The following is a 20,056-nucleotide window of genomic DNA, read 5'->3' on the forward strand; positions in this document are numbered from 1 at the left end:
ACATCACAAGTGTCTAATTTCAAGCAATACTTTAAATACTGTTACCAAATTGGCATGTACATTTTGAAAGAAATAAATAAATAATGGCAAATTTAAACCTTTCCAGTTCCAAAGATGCATCTCTAGGACACAGAACAGGTATAAATACTTTCACTTTTTCCTCTTGACAAGGATCTAAAGAGATCACAGAGTTTACTGAAATTTTGAACTTTTTATTACTGTAAAAATTACAATAATTCTGTTTAGAACTTAAAAGGATATTTTTAAGTGTTTGACATATTTTATCCAAGGAGGAGAGCAGTTTGTTCTATGCTATCCTTTTCCGGTAATTTCCATCCAAAAACTTTGGCAATAACCCATAAAAATGAATACTTAAATAAATACTTTTAATAAACATTTCCTTTTTGGTTTTTTTTTTCTTTTATTAGCAGAACAAAAGGTAATTTTTTTTCATCCCAAAGCCAAGAAATGGAAAGATGATTTGGGCCATGTATGCAGAATAGGCTAGAAAAAAACCTTAAAATCATAGTATCTCAGCATTTCATTAATTCCAAACACTTACCATCCCTCATCTCTAGGTAACTTTAAAGAAAAATGTTAACCAAGATGTACTCCACCTGGAGCTATGCAAGTAAGTTTAGTGCAAAATCCTCTATATAATCAATTAGAGAGAGGAAGCTCCTCAACGTGAGTTAAACCTACACAAGATGAGAACTGCCTTTCATCTGCCCATTTTTCCCTCCAATTTCCTAATTTAAATCAGATAGGTGCCTAAAGCTAAAGATGACTCCTGGAAAGAGGCCCTAGAGACATGTTAAAGATCTAATTGTTGTAAGGTTCTCTTTAATGCTATGTTGGGGATCAAAATGGATTTCTTCTAATTTTATGAATACCACTCTTGTCTTCTTCCTCAAGTACCTCCCAAATGAATAGGTGAAAAATAATGATTCGCACTTGAAAATACAAGAACACAAAAATATCAAAAGTGGGGTTTGCTCATGGATGTTGTATAGCAGCCACTGTAAACAATGAAGGTGCACGATTGTCAGAAGAGGCTCAAACACCAACTAGAGATGCCCCCCCTTAATCCTGCTGGACACTGAAATTTTCCACCCTAAATATACTTTTTTTTGGTAAAATCTCTAGGTCCAGATATCTTCTTACTTGTATGACAATTTAAAAATCTCAAATTCTTGCAGTAATAAAAATATTCTTAAGATGCATCTTGATAATTTCTGAACTACACGTGTATGTCCAGCATTAGCCTGAGAAGATCAGTCTCCCTCTCCTGTGAATGCAGCAGTTTGGATCAGAGCTCCACAAAATTCAGCAATTCACAAAATTCCCCTGCAAACTAAATCCAAAAGTATTATATGATATATCAAGATTTAAGAGACAAAAAAAGAAATAGAAAATAAAAACCAAAATGCAGTGGAAGTCTGTTAAAAGACTGTGAGAGAACAAAAAATATGGTTCATGAACAGAAAAAGAGTAAAAATCCTTTTTCACTTTTTATTCTATTGGTAGATAAACAGAACATGGATTATCTCACCTTTTACCCATATTTATATTTGAACCCAGTCTGTGCAAGTCCAGGAGCAGGTCTCTGGGGGGCATTTTTAGTTGGCTTGTGAGCCTCTCCAGAAGTGCCTGCGTTAACCCAGAAGGTTATCTTCTCATCCCCAACCCCCTCCTGCAATCCATGTTCTACTTTTGCTCACACTAAATAAAGCAAACTGGTATTTATAGCATTTCTTAGGAGGCTGAATGTTTTCATCTACTCACCAGGTCATCCAAAAACCTCAGAAATCAAGTTTCATGACATTTACCAAAACAATGCTTTGAATCACTAACTTTGAGATGTTTATATAAGGATAGTAAAAAACATATAAACATGGAAAAAAATCCTCATCTGTTTTTTTCTTCTGATTTATTACATAATAATTCAACAGCAGAGGGCTTTTAATGCACTCCTGTAACTCTACAGCAAATGGAAAAGGCTCCAACATAATCTTTATAAGAAAGGGGAAGATGATTTCATATTAAATCCATGTAACAGCACCTCCGACTGTTAAGCATACTGATTCTACTGCAGCAGGAAAGTAGAATTATAAGGCAAAAATATCTTTCAAGCAGTTTCCTCAGCACAGAAAGCAGTTTAGGTGATTAAAGAAGAGACTAATACGGCACTGGTACCACACATTTTTAAAAGAAAATAAAGGCACTTTGAAATATCATGTCGAAAATACTGAATAAATTACAGGATATGTGTTTCACAGAGAAAGAAGAGCAAATAGCTGTAATTTGGGAGGCTAGAATTTCCTTAATGAGATAGCATAAAGGGCTCTGCAAACAAAAGGACCTTTCTGAAAGGTTTTCAGTGTCTTTACACAAGTTTCAGTATTCTAGTAGCAGTATATGACACTGCATCTGCATTTCTTAGGGGTTTTTTCCACTAACCATTTTTAATCAGCACATAATGTATAAATGGCATTATGAGATCAATGCCATTTATATATTTCTCTTTATATCTTTCTCTTGTGAGCTATGCAAATCCTGAGTTATGAAAAACATGTTGTCCTGCTTTGTGAAATCACAGCAGTAACTTCAGATTGTCTGAAATTACTGTTTCAGAACGTAACACTTCAGCATTTATCTCTAGAGAAGGCAGCCTTCATCCTCAACTCATGATCGATCAATCATCAGAAACATTCAGCCTTCCTTAATAGCTGGTTTCAGCTCATAGGTGGGGTTTTGCTTTCTAAAGTTCAGAGCAGATGAATTAACATGTGCATATTATAAGCTGGTGGTATATGGTCTAAGGATTAACTACTATAGCAACCAGTACTGTAGTCTGCCAACACATATTCACCCAAATTGCTGGATTTTCTAAGTTTATGTGGATAGGATTTCTATGTAGGTGTTCATTTATTGTACAGAGATTGCAAGTTTTATATTAAGTGGATTTCTTCAAGCACAAAAATGCACAGCCATGCATCACCCTTTCAAAAAAATCTCTTGTGCATTATTCAAAATGAAACTGCTACTAAAAAGACAATTGCACTGTGTTTTACAAATATTTATTTTACACATAGTAGGACGCCTCCTGCTTCTTCATTTCATTCTATCCAATTACTCTAGAAGAATATTCTGGACAGTACCATGAATTATTCAAATTGAAATAAGCTGGAATGAAACCATGGTATAATCAAAACCTTTCTACCTACAAACTTAATTCCATGCAAACTGCAATTTAAAAAACAATTGGAAGCATTAAAGAAAAGTGTACTTTTATTATAAGACACTTTAGGAACAGTCTCTGGGGACTTATCAAGTGACCTCTCTGCTGTCTCTTCTCCTTGAAGAGAACTAGAGTTGGCTAGACTGTGCATATCCAGAGGTACTTTCACCCAGACCCCTCTATACCTGGTTTCTTTAGGAAAGTAGCACACTGAAGAAACCCTACTCACAACATTTCAGATGACACCACTAAGTACTGGGCTTTTTGAGTAAGTGGTGAACATTCAGACCCAGTGGACTTCAGTATCACCTAAAAATTAATTCCTACTGATGATATCCTACAGATATAAGAACATTCCTTTCCCCAGACACACTTCTGCATCTAAGATTCTTAAGCAAATATGGGGGGAAGGGGGACAATCCTGTTTCAACTGTGGTTGCCTATATGTTTGAATTAAATGTACATGGATCAGATTCTGCCACACTGTGTATACTACAGCTATCTACAAATGAGTAATGCATCTTAACTTCATCATTTCCAGTGGAGTGGAGCAGAAGCATTTTGAGAAAAAAGAGAGGTCCAAGTTAGAAGAAAAGTACCACAAGATGAGGATGGAAGAGAAGAAATAAAAAAGTACTGCACTAAAATATGCTTCCTCTGAGTGTAAATATAACTCTGTTACTTGTAAACCTATCATCTGCATTTCAGCTGCTTTTTTCCTAGTATGTTCTTCTATTTTTTCCTGTCTCCTTACATGACCTTTTTTCTTCCCTCTTTGGTCACTCTCTCCTACCTTCTTCCTACTGTCTTCCTTTTTAGGTAGCTCTTCTGAATTTCTGAACCTTTCACTCTGACTCTCCTCTCACTTTATCTATTCTGGAGTAATTATTCCTGGTTTTTCCCTCTACCATGTCAGTCCTGTAACCTCACTTCTTTACTCCTGAGATTTAGCACCTTCTTTTTCTTGTCCTGTAGCAGATGCAATAATGTTTGAACAGTCCAAGAGAATTTGGGGAAAACTCCAGTAATAAATATCAAGGCTGCTTGGTGATGTTTTCAACTAGTATGAAACACCTGCCTCATTAACAGACCCTTATTACAGAATTTGTTTAGAAAACAATATAAGATAAAGATTATAGCAAGATACTGAAGACAATCAATATTCTAGAAAAGGAAATAATCAAATAAATCAAGAAGAACAACATCTATACTTTCACAGACCAAGACTCATACATCTCTTACAGCAGTATTTCCTGCTACAGTAGGCAGTAGGTAGGAAGACACCCACCTCAAGGGACAGGTATGATCATGTGGCAATTAAGTGCAATATTTTTTTTTTCTCTTGTAAAGGATGACTATCAAACAGAACACTGACCTTCCAGAAGCAACACTAAGCAAACTCAAATTTACAGGCTGCTGTTAACCTGGCAACCTGAAAGCGACCCTGGAAGCTGTGTGATGTATAGAACATACCTCAATTCTTTCACATAGAATACAGTTTTGAACTTTCCAAATCAAATAACTTTTAATTTCCTAGATTCAGCAAAGATCACCTAAAGTCATGCTGGTATGCAGTTACTTGAAAATGACCAAAGTCCATGTGAATGTTGTGGAGCATCTGTGCTCTCCATGCTTTCCCTATCAGCACCATTGGCTCAATCCAATGCAGCTACCGTGCATCGCAGTACAAGCTGTGCAAGGAAGATTATTCAGCTCAAAACTACCCAGAGAAGAAAAAAGCAGCCAAATTTAGTTAAATCTGGAGCTGCTAGGAATGCAGCTCCAACCAGGGCTACCTATTAGGGACAGTAATAATTTTTAAGATCAGAGAACCCAATAAGTTCAGATAAGGCAGTTTATATGAACTCAGAAAATAAAAGACTACTTTGCTTTTATTCTGTGCAACATTTGACTCCCAAGTATCAGTCAGACTTTCACAGCATAGAGGTAGACTTAGATTAAATCTCTTTTTAGAAAAGTTTTAAGCTTCAAATTACACCCTATAGATATTAGGATTTTATCTTAAATAATGAAAGACATTTCATATGATCTTGGTGATCATGACTGCTACTGCTCTCAGTACCTTTGTTGACATTTTAGTTGAGTGGAGAGGACAAAAAGTCACTCTGGGAACAAGTTAAGTAAAATGCAAAGGGTATTTTTCTGGTTTTCAGGTCAGTGAATACTTGCTAGGATTTAACAGTGTTTTATAGTCAACAGGAATATATTCTACAAGCCAAACAGATCTGACTTTGAATAAGGTGTTTATTCCAAAAGTATGAACGTGATTTTGTCAGTTTGATCCACTTATGATTAAGAAAAAGGTGAAGCGACTTTGAGCCATTAAATCAGAAATGTAATTTAATGACTCTCCCAATTACTTTCTGCTTTAGATGACAACAGAAACAGGAAGATTGCCTTCCCTAGGAACACAGGATTTTTCCAAGGCCTGTCCAAAATCTTACTGAAGGGCATCAATAGTTAATTCACTTATCAATACAGACAGCAACCAGCTCACAATCACAGCCAGTTCCAACAAATGGGCAGCTCTGAGGCCTGATTAAGTGACCTCTCTGCTGTCTCTTCTCCCTGAGCAGTTGACCAGACTCTGTTCATACCCAGAGGCATTTTCACCCAGACCCCTTTATAACTGGTATCTTTAGGGAAGTATGTGAAGAAGTCTTCACACAAAAGAAGACTCACAAAACTGATTATACTGAGAAAGGAAGAAAAAAACCACCTCAACAACTAGCTTGTGCTAATTATTTTTGACAAATTTGTCTTAGTACATTCACTGGTGTTTACAAATAGATTTTTTCCCCAATAATTAAATTAAACTTGAGCCTCTATTTTAATTCCCCTGTTAAAACACAAAGACGAAAGGAATTAAATGTTGTTGATGATTGCTCAACAGGATATTCCATCAGCCTTGGCATGGAGTCTCTATTTTAGAAGAGAAAGTGGTTTGGAGACCATTCAATTGCCAGTGTTTCTGTGTCAGGTCAAGGAAAAATTCAACAAATACCTCTGGGCTCTGTGTCAGTCCTCACCTCTAGAGAGGCCACAGGAAAGCTGGAGAGGGACTTTTTACAAGGGCATGCAGTGACAGGATGAGGTATTGGCCTCAAACTGAAAGAGGGTAGCTTAGATTTGATATTAAGAAGAAATTCTTTACTGTGACATAACATGTGGCGGTGAGTCACTGGAATGGTTTCTCTGACAAGCTGTGGATGTCTCATCTCTGAAAGTGTTCAAGGCCAGGCTGGATGGGGCTTTGAGCACTGGTGCAGTGGAACATGTCCCTGCTCATAGAAGGGGGATTGGAACTAGATGACCTTGAAGCTCCTTTTCAGACCAAACTATTCTAGGATTCTGTGATTTAACTTGCAGGCTCTCTCTAAAACACCACTTCATTACCAAGACATAGATAGGAGACAATTAGTTTCCTCCAAGATCATGCAACATTTATAGTTTTGACCAGAATTTTAGCGCTCTGAGTTCGTTTGACCAGCATGCATGCAGACAGGTGTCCAACCTCAACATAACAAGTCAAATTCTCTGAGGTTGTTATGGCTTAACTCAGAGACATAGAAGAAAATAAAGCAAGAAGACTGCTTAAGGAAGGTTCTTAATAGGTTATAGATGAAAGGAGGAATGCTTCTTTGAATCCCCTAAATTAACAGCCCTCTTCTATCCACAGACTGTTCTTGGCCAATATCCGTAAGTAATGGAATTATGAAAAACAAGCTGCAGCTTCCAGAGTTTTGCAATTACCAGGGGATCATACAGCTTGAAGAAACATAGATGGCTGCACGCCGCAGAAAATTCTAAGCCAAAGCATTGTAGTCAAAGGTTACAGTAAAATGCTTTTTAGATATTGCAATTTGAGATATAATGAAGAAAATTTGAGAGGTCTGGTATTTAAAGGGAAATAATATAAATGACATACATCTATATTGCAAACTGAGAGATAAACAAGCCATTAAAATGAGTCTCATCCACCTCCCACCACTCTAAGTTTTAAACCATGGATATAATTCATAACTTGTGAAAACATGTGAAACAAGTTTATTCTAAAATTGAAAGAAGGTAGTTACAACCGCACACAGGTCAAATATTTGGCATTATTTAAGACCGCAAAATTTGATTTTCCTGTTCTCCTCTATTTTTGCCAGAAGAGAAAATGTGATCTTCCTGCCCTGAGCTCTTAAAAGAGCCATGAAAAGCAGATTTCAGTTGTTTTCACACTACGTTACATCTCCAGGCTCTTACTTAGGAGATGAAACTCCTTAAGTAATCAGTGTATTTTCCAGAAGACTCAACATTTCCTTTTTTAGCCCAATTATGATCGCAGCACTGGGTGGTGCCACTGAAGCACTCCAGTCAATTCATCTTGAGTGAAGAATATACAGAGGAGTACCAAAAAGCAGTAAGCTCTAAGAAACACTGTTCAAAACAATTTTTACAACATAAATAGATACATCAGCAACATACCTGAAGAAGAACATGAACAGAGCAGCTGTGATGCAGAACAAAAGGACCTACAAGAAGGAGAAAGAGTGTTATTACATAACACACTACTACTGCATGCATGTTCTGGATCATGAGGATTCTATAACTTTTACTATAAAAGCTACACTTTATTTATATGCTGGAGGGGCCAGAATGAAAGCTTGTCTGAGTCCACCAAAAAGGATTGCCTAGTTTCTAGTGGACTTTGTAGAAGCTTAAAAAATTGAAACCCAAACCAGGGTAGTGGGACAACAGACACAGCAAATGGCACCACTTAAAAAGCATTTGTAATAAAAGTCCAAGTAAGAAAATATTTATAAAACAACAGAATTTCAACAATAAAATATTAGAACTGAAATTTAAACATCATATTTTACCAGTCTTTGCTTTTGTGATTTATTGAAATATCATATTGCTAGTTCCAGTTTGAAAGGCACACTGTTTAAAACATCTGTATTGACAGCTGCTTGTCCTGAACTGCTTTCCAGCAAGTTTGAGAATAGATAATTCTATGTCCAATTAACAGTACCCTTTCTAGTAGTTTAGCTTAGTCTAAACTCACGTGGAGCAATCCTACCTCGCTCTGTATCATCAGTGTGCTCATATAAGAGCTGTTGAGCAAACTTAGCAGCTCTCCAGCACTGGGAGTGGAACCTCCTACTTCCTCCTGCCATCCTTTCTGCTGGAGCTTAGAGCTGTTACCTCCTCCTTATCACCTGCACAGGGACTCACAAGTGCTGGAAAACACCTGCCTTAATCCAATCCATCTTTGCCAGGTACACCTCACAAGTGAGAAAATTTTGTTTTGTTCTAGATATACTGTCCCATATTCATACCATCATTTAGGAGGCAAAATCCTTACAAAAATATTGCAAGTCTTTCAGAAAATATTTGCACCTATTTTCAAGGGTTGAAGAAGTTTTCATCATGAGAGGATACAGACTTCTTATGTGAGAAGAAATGGAAGAGGTGGCAGAGGTGTAAATTAGAAGGTTATGAGCACATAGAACAGGAGGCTGTTGCATGTTAAAACAGATCAGAAAGTGTGAGAAAAATTTGCATAGGAAATCTTTACAGTGACTTTCAGAGAAAAAAAATCTTACAAATGACACCTTTTCCCTTTTCTAAGTCCTTTGTGTGTGACTTAAAACTAGGTTACATGAGACATGTAACCTGCTGTGTAAACTACCCATTTTTTCCTTTTCCTTCATCAGTACTATCATACTTTATTAATCTGCATCAAAAATGTGAACATCTAAAATCATTCCACACAAAATCATTAAGGCAAAGGTATATTTCATGAGGGTAATTGAATATTTCATTTCAAACTAGCAGCAAAAACAGACAAGCAGACTTGTTTATAAATTCAAATTCTACTCAAAAAGATCTGCCCTGTTCCTATAAAGTTCAAAATGTATTTGGATCAGGCAACCAACCATCAATTCTCTGGAGGTTATTCAGGAGACACAGGGAGAAGGCAGCTTGACAGCCTGAGCAACAGTATTGGGAAATAAGTGAGATATGGCAAAGAACCAGTTTTCTGGATGATGTGGGGGGATGACTAAACAAAAAAATAAACCCAAAAAAACAAACACTCCCCCTCCCAAAAAAAAAACCAACACCGAAAAACCAACACAATAAAAAAGTGTGCCTTTGCATACTAAAAAGACTTCAATAAACAGTCTTTTTCTTGCCCTTTTTTCTTTTATTCCTTTTTTACCTTTTTTTTCCCCCAGTAAGTTTGATAATAATCGAACAGGTACTCTATATAGTATATCTAACAATCTATATGTATATTCAAGATTCCCTCAGAGCTCTTTCTACTCCAGGCTAAAGCAGCACAGCTTTCTCAGCTTGGGAAACCCAGCACTGGACACACCACTACAGACGTGTCTCAGCAGCACTGAGTAGGGGGGAAAGATCACCTGGTTCAGCCTGCTGGCAGTGGCCTCCTATGCTAGAAGGAGTCTTTGCTGGCTCATGTCCAGCTTGGTGCCCACCAGGACCCCCAATTCTTTTTTGAAAAGCTGCTTTCGAATGCTCCCAGGATATACTGGTACCATTCCTCACCAAAGCCACAACTCATCCCTTTGTTGAACCTCCTGAGCACCACTATTAAAGAAAAGCATAGACAGAAAAAGGCAGTCCAGAAGATCATGATGGGAATAAAAGGCCTGTAGGGTACAACTGTTGGAAAACTGCTAAAACTATAAAAGTAGTAGTTAGTGATGAATATGGCAACTATCTTCATATAATTATCATATACTGATAAATCTGTCTCATCAAGTACAGAAGGAGGAAGGCAGAGTTAAATCTACAGCAAATAAAGCATTGGTTAGATAATAAAAAGAGCACTCCAGGGTAGTGATACACCAGAACAAGTTGTCTGTGAGATTGTGGAATCTCCTTTATCAGAGATGCTTAAGATCAGTAGAGGCAAACGTATCCAAGAAATGCCTTGGGCATGTTTGACAGGGTGTCTCCAATATTTACTCAACTGAAGGACAGCAAAACATGTGGCTAAACCAGACCCAGACTCTTCTACATAAAATTCACAGCCCCACATGGGAAGTCCTGAGACTGCCTTATCATGGCAGAAATAAGGCAGAAGCAGAAGAAAAATTGTCACTGTGCTCCAAATCTAAGCTACTTTCAAAATAAGCCTTTTTTTTAACTTTTTCCCCATTCTAGAATTTTTGTAATATCTTCAGTACAATATGCAGTACCTATTTTAGTTTTTAAAATAACAGTATTTTTTAAAAAAGGAAAACTACTAAGGCCTACAGAAATAGAATTCTAAATATTAAGTGAATAAGACTTCTATTCCAGTGAGCAAGAAGTCTCACTTGGGATTTTTCTTGCAGAGTCCATTACTTTTTGATTTACAACAGAAACCAACACAATGTACTTGGCAAAATACAGACCTTGAAACTTTCCAGCTGAAGAAACAGATACAAGCAGAAAACCTGTATGTTGCTAATGAGAATGATATGCCCTAAAGATTCTAACATCTATGAAGAGATGCCTGTAGGTTACAAGGAAAAATCCTTGTGCTCCAGGACAGGTTAGCATATTTGGTATGTGAGTACTTTAATTTAATTGATTACATTATACTTCATTGTACTATGCTAAACCCTTAATAAAAAATAAAAGGAAACTTGCTGACAAAACTGAAAAGGTACTTTTCTCCAGATCTCTGTTGGCTGACAAATCCAGTATTTATTTTTTTCCAAGAAAGTTCTGTCATCATACAGTCAGCAACAGGAAGTGACATCTGGCAGTACCCAGCACTGAGCACAAAACAAAATGCTCTGGGTGAAAGTGGTTACCACTTGCCCTGGTCACAGCAGTAGACCCAGTAACACCAGTAGAAGTAGCTCACAAATGACCTTCCCTCACAGTCAGATAAAAATCTTGGCCCAAAGAAAGGAAAAAATAACACTGCTAAAACTATCAAAACTACTTGAGTCTTGTGTATTCAGGCTTTTCCCGCACCTTACTCAGTCCTGAGGTTATGTGCATTTTCTTTAATCATTTCCATTATAGTCAGATTTCCTGGGGTACAAAAGGTCTCTGATTGGAGGCTGCTCTGCTACAGCCAGAATAAAGAGTAGGACTGAAGTCTGCGATAAAGGAACACAGACCTAGTAATTAAAAGAAAAGCACTGAAGCTACTCAATCTATTTAATGAAGACAGGAGGAGGTAAATGGGCAGATCAGTCATATTAGCTGGTAGAAGCATCCAGGGTGTTGGAGCTACAGTTCAACACTGCATAGTGCTACTACCAGCTCACAGAAGACCTAAGGCAGCTTCAAAAACTGGCACGTAACACTTGACTTCCAGCAAAATGAGCTATTCCATCCTCAGAGTTGCCACTGCTTATTAAAGAAGTCACACAGATCCTGTACAGAAATGTCATTAATGAAGTTTTTAAAACAAAGATATTTTACAATGAAAATGGGTTATTTGGTTTTGTATGAAAGCATAAGGACTTAGGGAAAATGGTGGTTGTCCTTCACCAAGCTCAAACTTCTAGTGATCCCAAAAGACATATGCCAATTGGAAATCCTGAAATGGAGCCACATCATCCCGGTAATTTCAAAGGATGCAATGTTTTACCTTCTTTCAGTAGCTGATCCTGTCAAATGGAAATCTTTGTAAGACCTTATCTCCATCTCTAATTGAAATGCAGCATAGCTGGGGAGAACTGCATGAGCTATCAAAAGTAACGGTGAAAACTCTTGTCATACCCATGGTCATCTGCATAATGATTATCTTCCTAGCTGAAATTAGAAATAACTTTTGAAGCAAAATTGCTGCTGCTTTAAAATTGATAGGCTTTATGAAAAAGCAGAAAACAATTTGTCAGATCCTTATTGGGCACAGGGCCAGTTCAGCTACACCTACAACACTCAGCTGTCAGAGGCTCCTGATTTTTTTTCTGTCAGCAAGTCTGAAGCAATCTCTGGGCTGATAAGATCAAAAGAAACACGAGTATGTGTTATTAAACAAGAGATTATATAGATTCTTGTTAAAGCACTGTTGTTGGATCATGATTAAAAGATTGCAATTGGCAAATGCAGACAGTAACTGAGCCAAGACCGGGAGCACCTGCCAGTCCCAGAAGAACAGCAATGAATTTAAAAAAAAGCTAAACCTCTGATTTTCTAGTTCACAAATTCTGTGTGTGTGTGTATACATATATATATATATATACATGCATACCTATAACTGAGCATTTCAGCATTCTTCATTTGTCACTTGTCAAGTTTCTTTCCCCATTTTTCATATTCTACTAGCCATAGCAAACAGAGCTACAACATACATTGACAGAGCCACCGAATATCCTTTCTGGAAGCTTCTGGAAAGTCCACTGCCTTCGAGAATGCACAAGGCTTGAGAGACTGAAGCACCAAAAAAGTAGTTGCCAAATGACACCATAGTTTTATCACCAACAAAAACAAAAGTTCTGTGTTATACCACTGGAGTGTACTAAGTTCAATTTAAAAATCTACACTTCAAATCCACATTTAAAAATCTGGGAGTGGGTCACTATGATCCTTCTACAACCTGACATGTTCCTCATGATGGCTACACATGTTGCTGTGCAGGTTTGCCCATTGCTGGGCCATGCACGCAGCTTGAGTTGAAACTACAAAGTACTTCCAGGCAAATGAACTTACGTAGTCATCACTCCTGCTCCAGCACCTTTTTTTTGATGATTATTCCATGTGTCTTCTGCCACCACAGAGATGCACAGAAGAATAAATCTTAGATGTGACCCACCTAAAAGCAACTATTTTCTGCTCTTATGGACTGAACAGGGGCAGGGCCATACAGCTTAAATTACACCCAGATCAAATCATAGCCTGATACTAACAACATAGTCAATTCAACCAGCACGATTTGAACCTCCCTCCATTATAATTTTGACAAATAAACATGAATTGTTCAAATTATATTGAAAAGGCAGAATCAGTGATATACTTGAAATACAACACCACAAATGAAAACTACAAAAACACTAACATCTCTAAGTATTAAATCCATATGTAAGCTGAAATTTAAATCTGGTTACTTATCCTACAAGAGCTTTACAAATGTAGTAAATACTAAAAGCCCAATAAATTTTCTTAGTAGTCTGTGCAGATGTCTTGTATTAGGCTTCTGAACATAACTGCTTAGCTCATGTTACAATCATCCAAGATTTCATCTCCACCATGAGAATTTCTGCTTATCTGTCTCTTCTTCTTCCAGAGCTCACAATCACTGAAGAATTACAAGGTTTGATATTACCTTAGTATCCAAAAAGGAACTGCAAGTTATTAATCTTTAAAAGCTTACAGGTATTGAAATAATTTTGTTGCTGTGAAGCACGTGTATTAATAGTATAAGAACAACACTTTGCAAGGCAGCATCATGAAAGCTACTGTATCCAGTAATGATTCATACTGGTGAAATTTCTGAAAAGTAGCGGAATGTGATGAATTTCTGATATGCATTACAAGCTAGTAAAGGGACAGGGTGAAAGAGGTAGAAATAAATTACCTATTTTGATAATTCGGACACAAACAGGAGGGTTTTCCCACTGTTGCAAGCATTTAACTATTATCTATGTATTTGATAATTAAAGCCAGTTAGGTGGACAAATTTTAAAATTACTAAAAATTTGGCATGCTCAGATTCATTGTAAGTTGACAACAGTTGGGCTCAAGAGCTTCCTGCCCCACATGCCCACACCCAGAGCTGCCTCCTCTGTTCTGCTGGTTGAGACTGTGGGCCATGCAAAGAAGAGGCTGAGGAAACCGATAGAGCAGCCAGGAGAAATACACATCAAAGAATGTGCTCAGAAACTGTGAATTTATTTTCTTAAAAATGCTGTACAACTAGCAGACACAAATGCTATTTCTATATATACATATACAGCAATATTTTGATGTTTACTAACTGAGGAATATATTTAAAATTTATGATAATTATTTATGTTTGTGCATAAATCCTGATACCTTGTATAAGATGTCATTTAACATTCCTGTATCTCTCCCCAATTTTGGCAGAGTTTTCATTAGCATTCTGAACTGCATGCATTGCTTTGCAAGTAAGAGCCCCCTTGAGAACGTGAGGAGGGGGAATAGCTAAACTGATAAGCTAAAATGCCTCTCACATTTCCCCAGATAGGAGCCTCCACAATGTACAGCTGACACTGGCTGTCATCATGAGACACAGTCAGCTCTTCAGGGGAACAAGGGCTCTTGAAAAGTAACATTTATGTGAGCATGTAAGGAAAGAGAATCAGACCTGACTGGAAGGGGGTGAAAGCACTGATTGTGTTATCTGTTGAATGGAGGAGCTCATGCTGCTCATGGAATTACTTTCCAGTGACTTTTCCTGAGAAAGTACAGATACTCTTGAGACATGTGAAAGGAAGGACTTGAGTTCTTGCCACAGATGTCTACTCCATGCCACTGCTGGAGGTTCCTTCTCCCTCAGCATCCACATCACTGCAGTAAGCCAGGGAAGGGGCTCAGGCTGCTGGTGATGGCTGTGCTTCAGAGACAGCTCCTTTTGAAGAGCACCTCTGGTGGTCCTTTCAACCACCTCTGACATGGAAACTGAGTGGAAAGAGGAGATGCTAAGCAGAAAGCTCATGAAGCACTATTATAAACCGTTCTAGCTTGATTCACAGTGCCTTTCCCTATCTTTTTATTAAGCTATATTATTCTTAGACCTAAGATATAGAAGCTGAAAACTAATACAGAAATCAGTGGAAAAATAATGGTGTTTTACTGAAGTACTTAATTTTTAAAGATTACACAGCAAAGGCCACACACCAATAGCAAACAACAATTCTTCCTCCATTACAGAACTTTATTACACCTTGATTAAGACAAACAGTATAGATTATATTATGCTTCTCTTTCTCCCAACAGTTTAAATTTTGTCTTGTTTGTTTTACCAACCATCACTTTAGTGTTAGAAGATCTATCACCCACTCCTCCACACAACACCTACAGGTTCAGGAAAAAGTCTTGGCACCAGCAGAGAATGCTACTGAGAAGGCAGATTAATTTTTATTCCTTCTGCTATTGTTACTACCACCACAACACAGAAAAAAATAAGATCAAAACAACATAAGCAAATTGAAACAAGGTTAACATAAGATTATGCCCTTTGGTCATTGTTTAAATATTCTCTTAGATATTTAAAAGTTGGTGTGAATGTTTATTCATGCCTAGAGGTATTACTCTGTTTCTGATCCAAAACCAGAATACAACATTTTATAACTGGTACATAACAAAACAACTAAAATGGTCACAATTTCATTTATATTACACCCCTGCCATATTCTGCTCTGCACTCCCAGCTCTCTCACCCATTCCTGTCCTCTGGGAAGGGAGGATGGCTGCCTGCACACAACCTCTCCTGCCACGAGCTGGAGAAGGAGGGCTGCCGCAAAGGCTGTCCTAGACCCTCAAATTATGTCTTTTACGGCATCCACCATGGTGGATAAAATTCCCAATGGCAAACTGCATCCACACAGTGGTATCAGACCAGTAGAAAAAGGGGATAGGAAAGAAAAGCAAAAGGGACAGATAATGTGGGTTACCTGGTATATCAAATCTCCTGAGTCTGCTCTTGGAGAACTTCAAAAGTACTATGGCAATTGGTAATAATGTGATTTTTATTTTTTTGTAACTTTTATAAAATATAAATGAAGACACATTCAAATAGTGTCACAACTGGGCACAAAACACCTCAAAGAAAGAAGTCACCTTGATAAAGGGAGCTCAAAAACCCTTGAAAAGCATGTAATTAGCAAAGAGCTGGTTATCAAGATCCAAACCAATTAATCTGCAAAGATTATTTTCATTTAGCATTACTGTGAAAATTAATGTAAATCCAGTTCTAGAAAACAGCTGCGCAATCCATTGAGGTAAGAGCAGTCAGCACCCATGCCCAGACTATGGTGTTGTGCCCTGAAAATTACTGGGAATCCAAAAAGGTCACAATAGGGAGATTAGCTGCATTTGTAACTGATCACACAGCTAAATTTATTGGGCTCTCGACACTGCTGCAGTGTTTCCACACCCAGTTTTTTCAAATTCCTGGGCATATTTTAGGAAGCTACTCAAAAATTTCAAGTTGTTCATTATTTTACACAAATAATGTCAAATACTACATGACTGGGAACGTGCGTTGTCTCCTGTTTGCCAAGGGACTACGGATTTACTTTGAGCTCTTTTTCATCTAGACTCTCCCTACTCAGCAAGCACTCCTGAGTGTAAGGAACAAGCTCAAATGAGAAAACCTTTCAGCAGCTTAACCTGAGAGAGAAGTCTGATCTTTCTTGCAACACTTTCTCTCACTCATATCTTTTCCAGTCTTTACCTCAAAGCCATGGAGCACTGTATCGCCACCTTTTCAAATACAAAGTACATGGCTAAAAATAGTGTTAAAGAGACTATACCACAAACAAGATGTTTAAACCAAAGTTTGAACTGCTGCTAACTATGGCTTTTTTTACCTGTTTCACACTTGATTTTGCTGCAGAAACACAGCTAACATTGAGTAAAAGCAGCAGGTCTATGCAAAGCACATAGTACAATACAGCATGTGTGAGTTCAACTCTTTTCTAATATGCATGTTCCAAATTTCAGTGCAGTACAAAACAATTATCCCATGAGAAAAACTTATATCTGAAAAATGTCTTACTGCACTAATAACTTCAAAAAAAATTTTTAATGAATTTTTGTTTATGGAAAAATAAGGTAACTTATTTAAATTATTTTTTAAAATGTAAAGGCTTATTATATGTATGATTTTTACCTACAGGGGAAAAGAGAATATTATTTAAACAATTTTATTAATTAAACATCTGCATTTAATGCAGTTGATTACTCCTCCAAAAGACATCATCAATTATATTTTTCCTGTAAAATTAGTGCTTTAGGTTTGAATCTTCAAAAACATCACATTTTCAAAGTGTTATGAGATTATTATTTCCCCCCCAAATACTACATTCAAATAATTCTTAGCCCCAAATTAGTCCTAAATGTCACCACAGTCTAGCTCTCCTTGACTTGACCAGGGAGCCACAACACAAGTACATTTGAAAGACCTGTCTTATTTGCTTGACAGCAAAGGATGAAGAACAAGTGCAAGAACTCTAGAAAGATTTCTTGTGATAAAAGAAAAAGTGAAGGAAAGCACATCATGAGTTCACTCAGTTCACTGAACTGTGTAAAAGACTCAACAGGAATATCTTCAAATACAAGAGCAAAGAGCTCAAGTGATTGCCTCCTGCTCTCCAGAACACACCTGCTGCCCTTTTGAACTGTCTCATTAAATATTGCTCCGAAGCACATGGGCGAGCTTCAGCTAGTGAAGATTACAGGGCTCCACACATTACTCTTTCAGGAAACAATTTAATTCTCTGTCCTCTGCTCCTGTAGATGCACCACAAATGGTGCAGAAGACCAGATGATTTGGTAAAGATCCCAAAATTAAAGGCTTTTTGATAATAGAACAGGCACTGTGAAAGCAATACAGCAAAAGGTGAAATGTACCCATAGGTGGTCATGAAATATTTGCTCCATTAAACTGATTCAAGTTTTCCAAGTCATCACTGAGAAATACAGTATTCCAAGGTGTGAGTAAATGAACTCTCAGCTGATGAAATAAAATGGCATTCAAAACAGGATTATACAAAAAAAAATACGATTTAAACTTTGAAGACAATGGATGATTATAATGTAAATCAAACAACCCAAACACCCTTGGGTTCAGGGATGACCAGTTGAAAACATCTTTTCATCTCTCAGCCACCCCCAGACAAGTTTTTACAGAAAAACAGGACTAAGAACAAATTGTGGGGCCAGTTCCCTCTTGCACCAAAAAATGCTATCTTAGTTGTACTCAAAAGCATAACTGAGCTATGAGAACATCCAAATGCAATGCAACAACACTAGAATCTTCTCTTTCCAACAACAACTTTATCATTTTTATGTCTTTAATGCTGAAAAGGAGAGCTAAACAAAGTGCCACAACTATGGTTAACACAAGGGGTTAACAAATTCAAACCCAGAAAAATGTAAACTCAAAGTAAAATTTTCTTCCTGCAAATTGCAGCCATGGAATTGAAATTAAACTGTATTTAGTTTAAATCCTATTATCACTGGAAATTCTTTTTTAAAAGTCAGCAGCTTTGGCATAATTATGTTTCTGGACTGTTTCCTCAACAGTCTCAAAAGACTTTCCTGTAAAACAGCTTAAGTGTACATCCTACTCTGTAAAATGACAGAGTGCATAATATCAGGGTATCCATCACATTTAGATGTGCCTTTTTTCCCAATAGAGCACATAAGAACAAATCAATCAACCAAAAGAAGACTTCAGCATATCTTAGTGAAAGTATCCTGAAACAAAGACTTCTTTTTGCTAACTTAATGACAGAGACAACTGAGGTAAAAGAAGATGATATATAAGGTTATATCATCAAATTTCATTATTCCATATTTAAGGGAATGTTATATCACAATTTCCAGGGATTTCAGAGATTTTAGTAGTTTCTCTGTATCCAAAGCAGAAACAAAAGGATTTAATTTTTGTTTCCTAAATAGCAGCCTCAACAGCCCAGCAGTACCCAGCACCACAGCCCCCTGCACTCACCTCTGCATGGAAAAAGGGCTCTCTGGGGGAGGCCAAGAGCTCCTTAAATTCCACCAGCCAACAACAGCTGTTCATTCAGAGTATAAGCAGAAGCCTATAATCTTACAATTTAGAATAGGCTTATTAAAAAGCTGAAAAAAGGGAGTTTTGTTGTTGCTGTTGTTTTTTAATAACTTGCCTGCTTTGCTACCTCTTCTGGCACTGTTACTAGTAATATTAAATTACTTTTTAGCATCAGCTGGTAGAGAGAGAAATTTTTTGAGCTTTCAAATCACTCACATGTACACATCACTTCCTACTTTGTAAGGGGTATTTTTAGCCTAGAGCCATCTCTTCTTTTTGGAACCTGTAAGAAAGTATTTTGTGTTCCCTCCATGCACTCTCACTGTCATCAGGGACTAAAATTATTCCTTAGTGGGGCCAGTTTCCTTTTCATGCTGCCCTGGTTCAGGTGGTGGTTAAATAGAAACAGCTTTACAAAAGCCCTAAAAGTAAAGAAATACAATACATACAAAACATGAAAAAAGACAAACTCAAGAGACAGAAGATCCCCAACCATGGTCCATTTACAGGATTTTTTTAAAAAGCAAAATGCAAAAGGGGGTTGGGAACAGGAGCATACTCAGAGATTCAAATCTGAACCTAAAAACTTCAACCAAACTTCATCAACATCCTTGCAAGCTGCTCACAAATCCCTAGCCTCTAAATTAAATACAGGAAACACCATGTAAACCCCCCCCCCCCATATTTGTCATTATTTGCACTATTATCACTATCTGCAAGGTATGGTTGACCTCACATGAACCTTAACGTTCACGGACTGCAGGGAATCATTAAAGAAGTGAAAACTGGGGAGACAAAAGCAGAGTGGAGTCAAGCAGGCAGCACATGCCCCAGAACAGCCAAAATTCAGACAAATAGATCAGGTTACACAAACTCAAGCAAGTACATACCAGTGTAAAACAGGAACCAATAGTTTCAGCTATCAAATTACAGAAAAAAAGCCTTGTAGAAATGCAATACCAATATAGATAAAATGTTAATCTGGACAATATTTAAAAGATTAATACTTTAGAGATTACTTATGTTACAGATATTTGGTTGAAAGTCAGAAAATAAATATAATCGTTCTG

The 20,056-nt window shown here is 37.3% G+C and overlaps 1 protein-coding gene across 1 annotated transcript in view; it reads right to left on the reverse strand.

Moving 5' to 3' along the window:
* Positions 1-20,056, reverse strand: part of TMEM135 (transmembrane protein 135) — a 156,302-nt gene that overhangs the window by 51,645 nt on the left and 84,601 nt on the right. Inside the window, exon 6 of the mRNA XM_054654627.2 lies at positions 7,736-7,782. Within this exon, the coding sequence (XP_054510602.1) occupies positions 7,736-7,782 (47 nt within the window). The remainder of the gene's footprint in view (positions 1-7,735; positions 7,783-20,056) is intronic.

This window comes from Agelaius phoeniceus, chromosome 2 (genome assembly GCF_051311805.1).
Source record: "Agelaius phoeniceus isolate bAgePho1 chromosome 2, bAgePho1.hap1, whole genome shotgun sequence".
NCBI classification, from domain to species: domain Eukaryota; kingdom Metazoa; phylum Chordata; class Aves; order Passeriformes; family Icteridae; genus Agelaius; species Agelaius phoeniceus.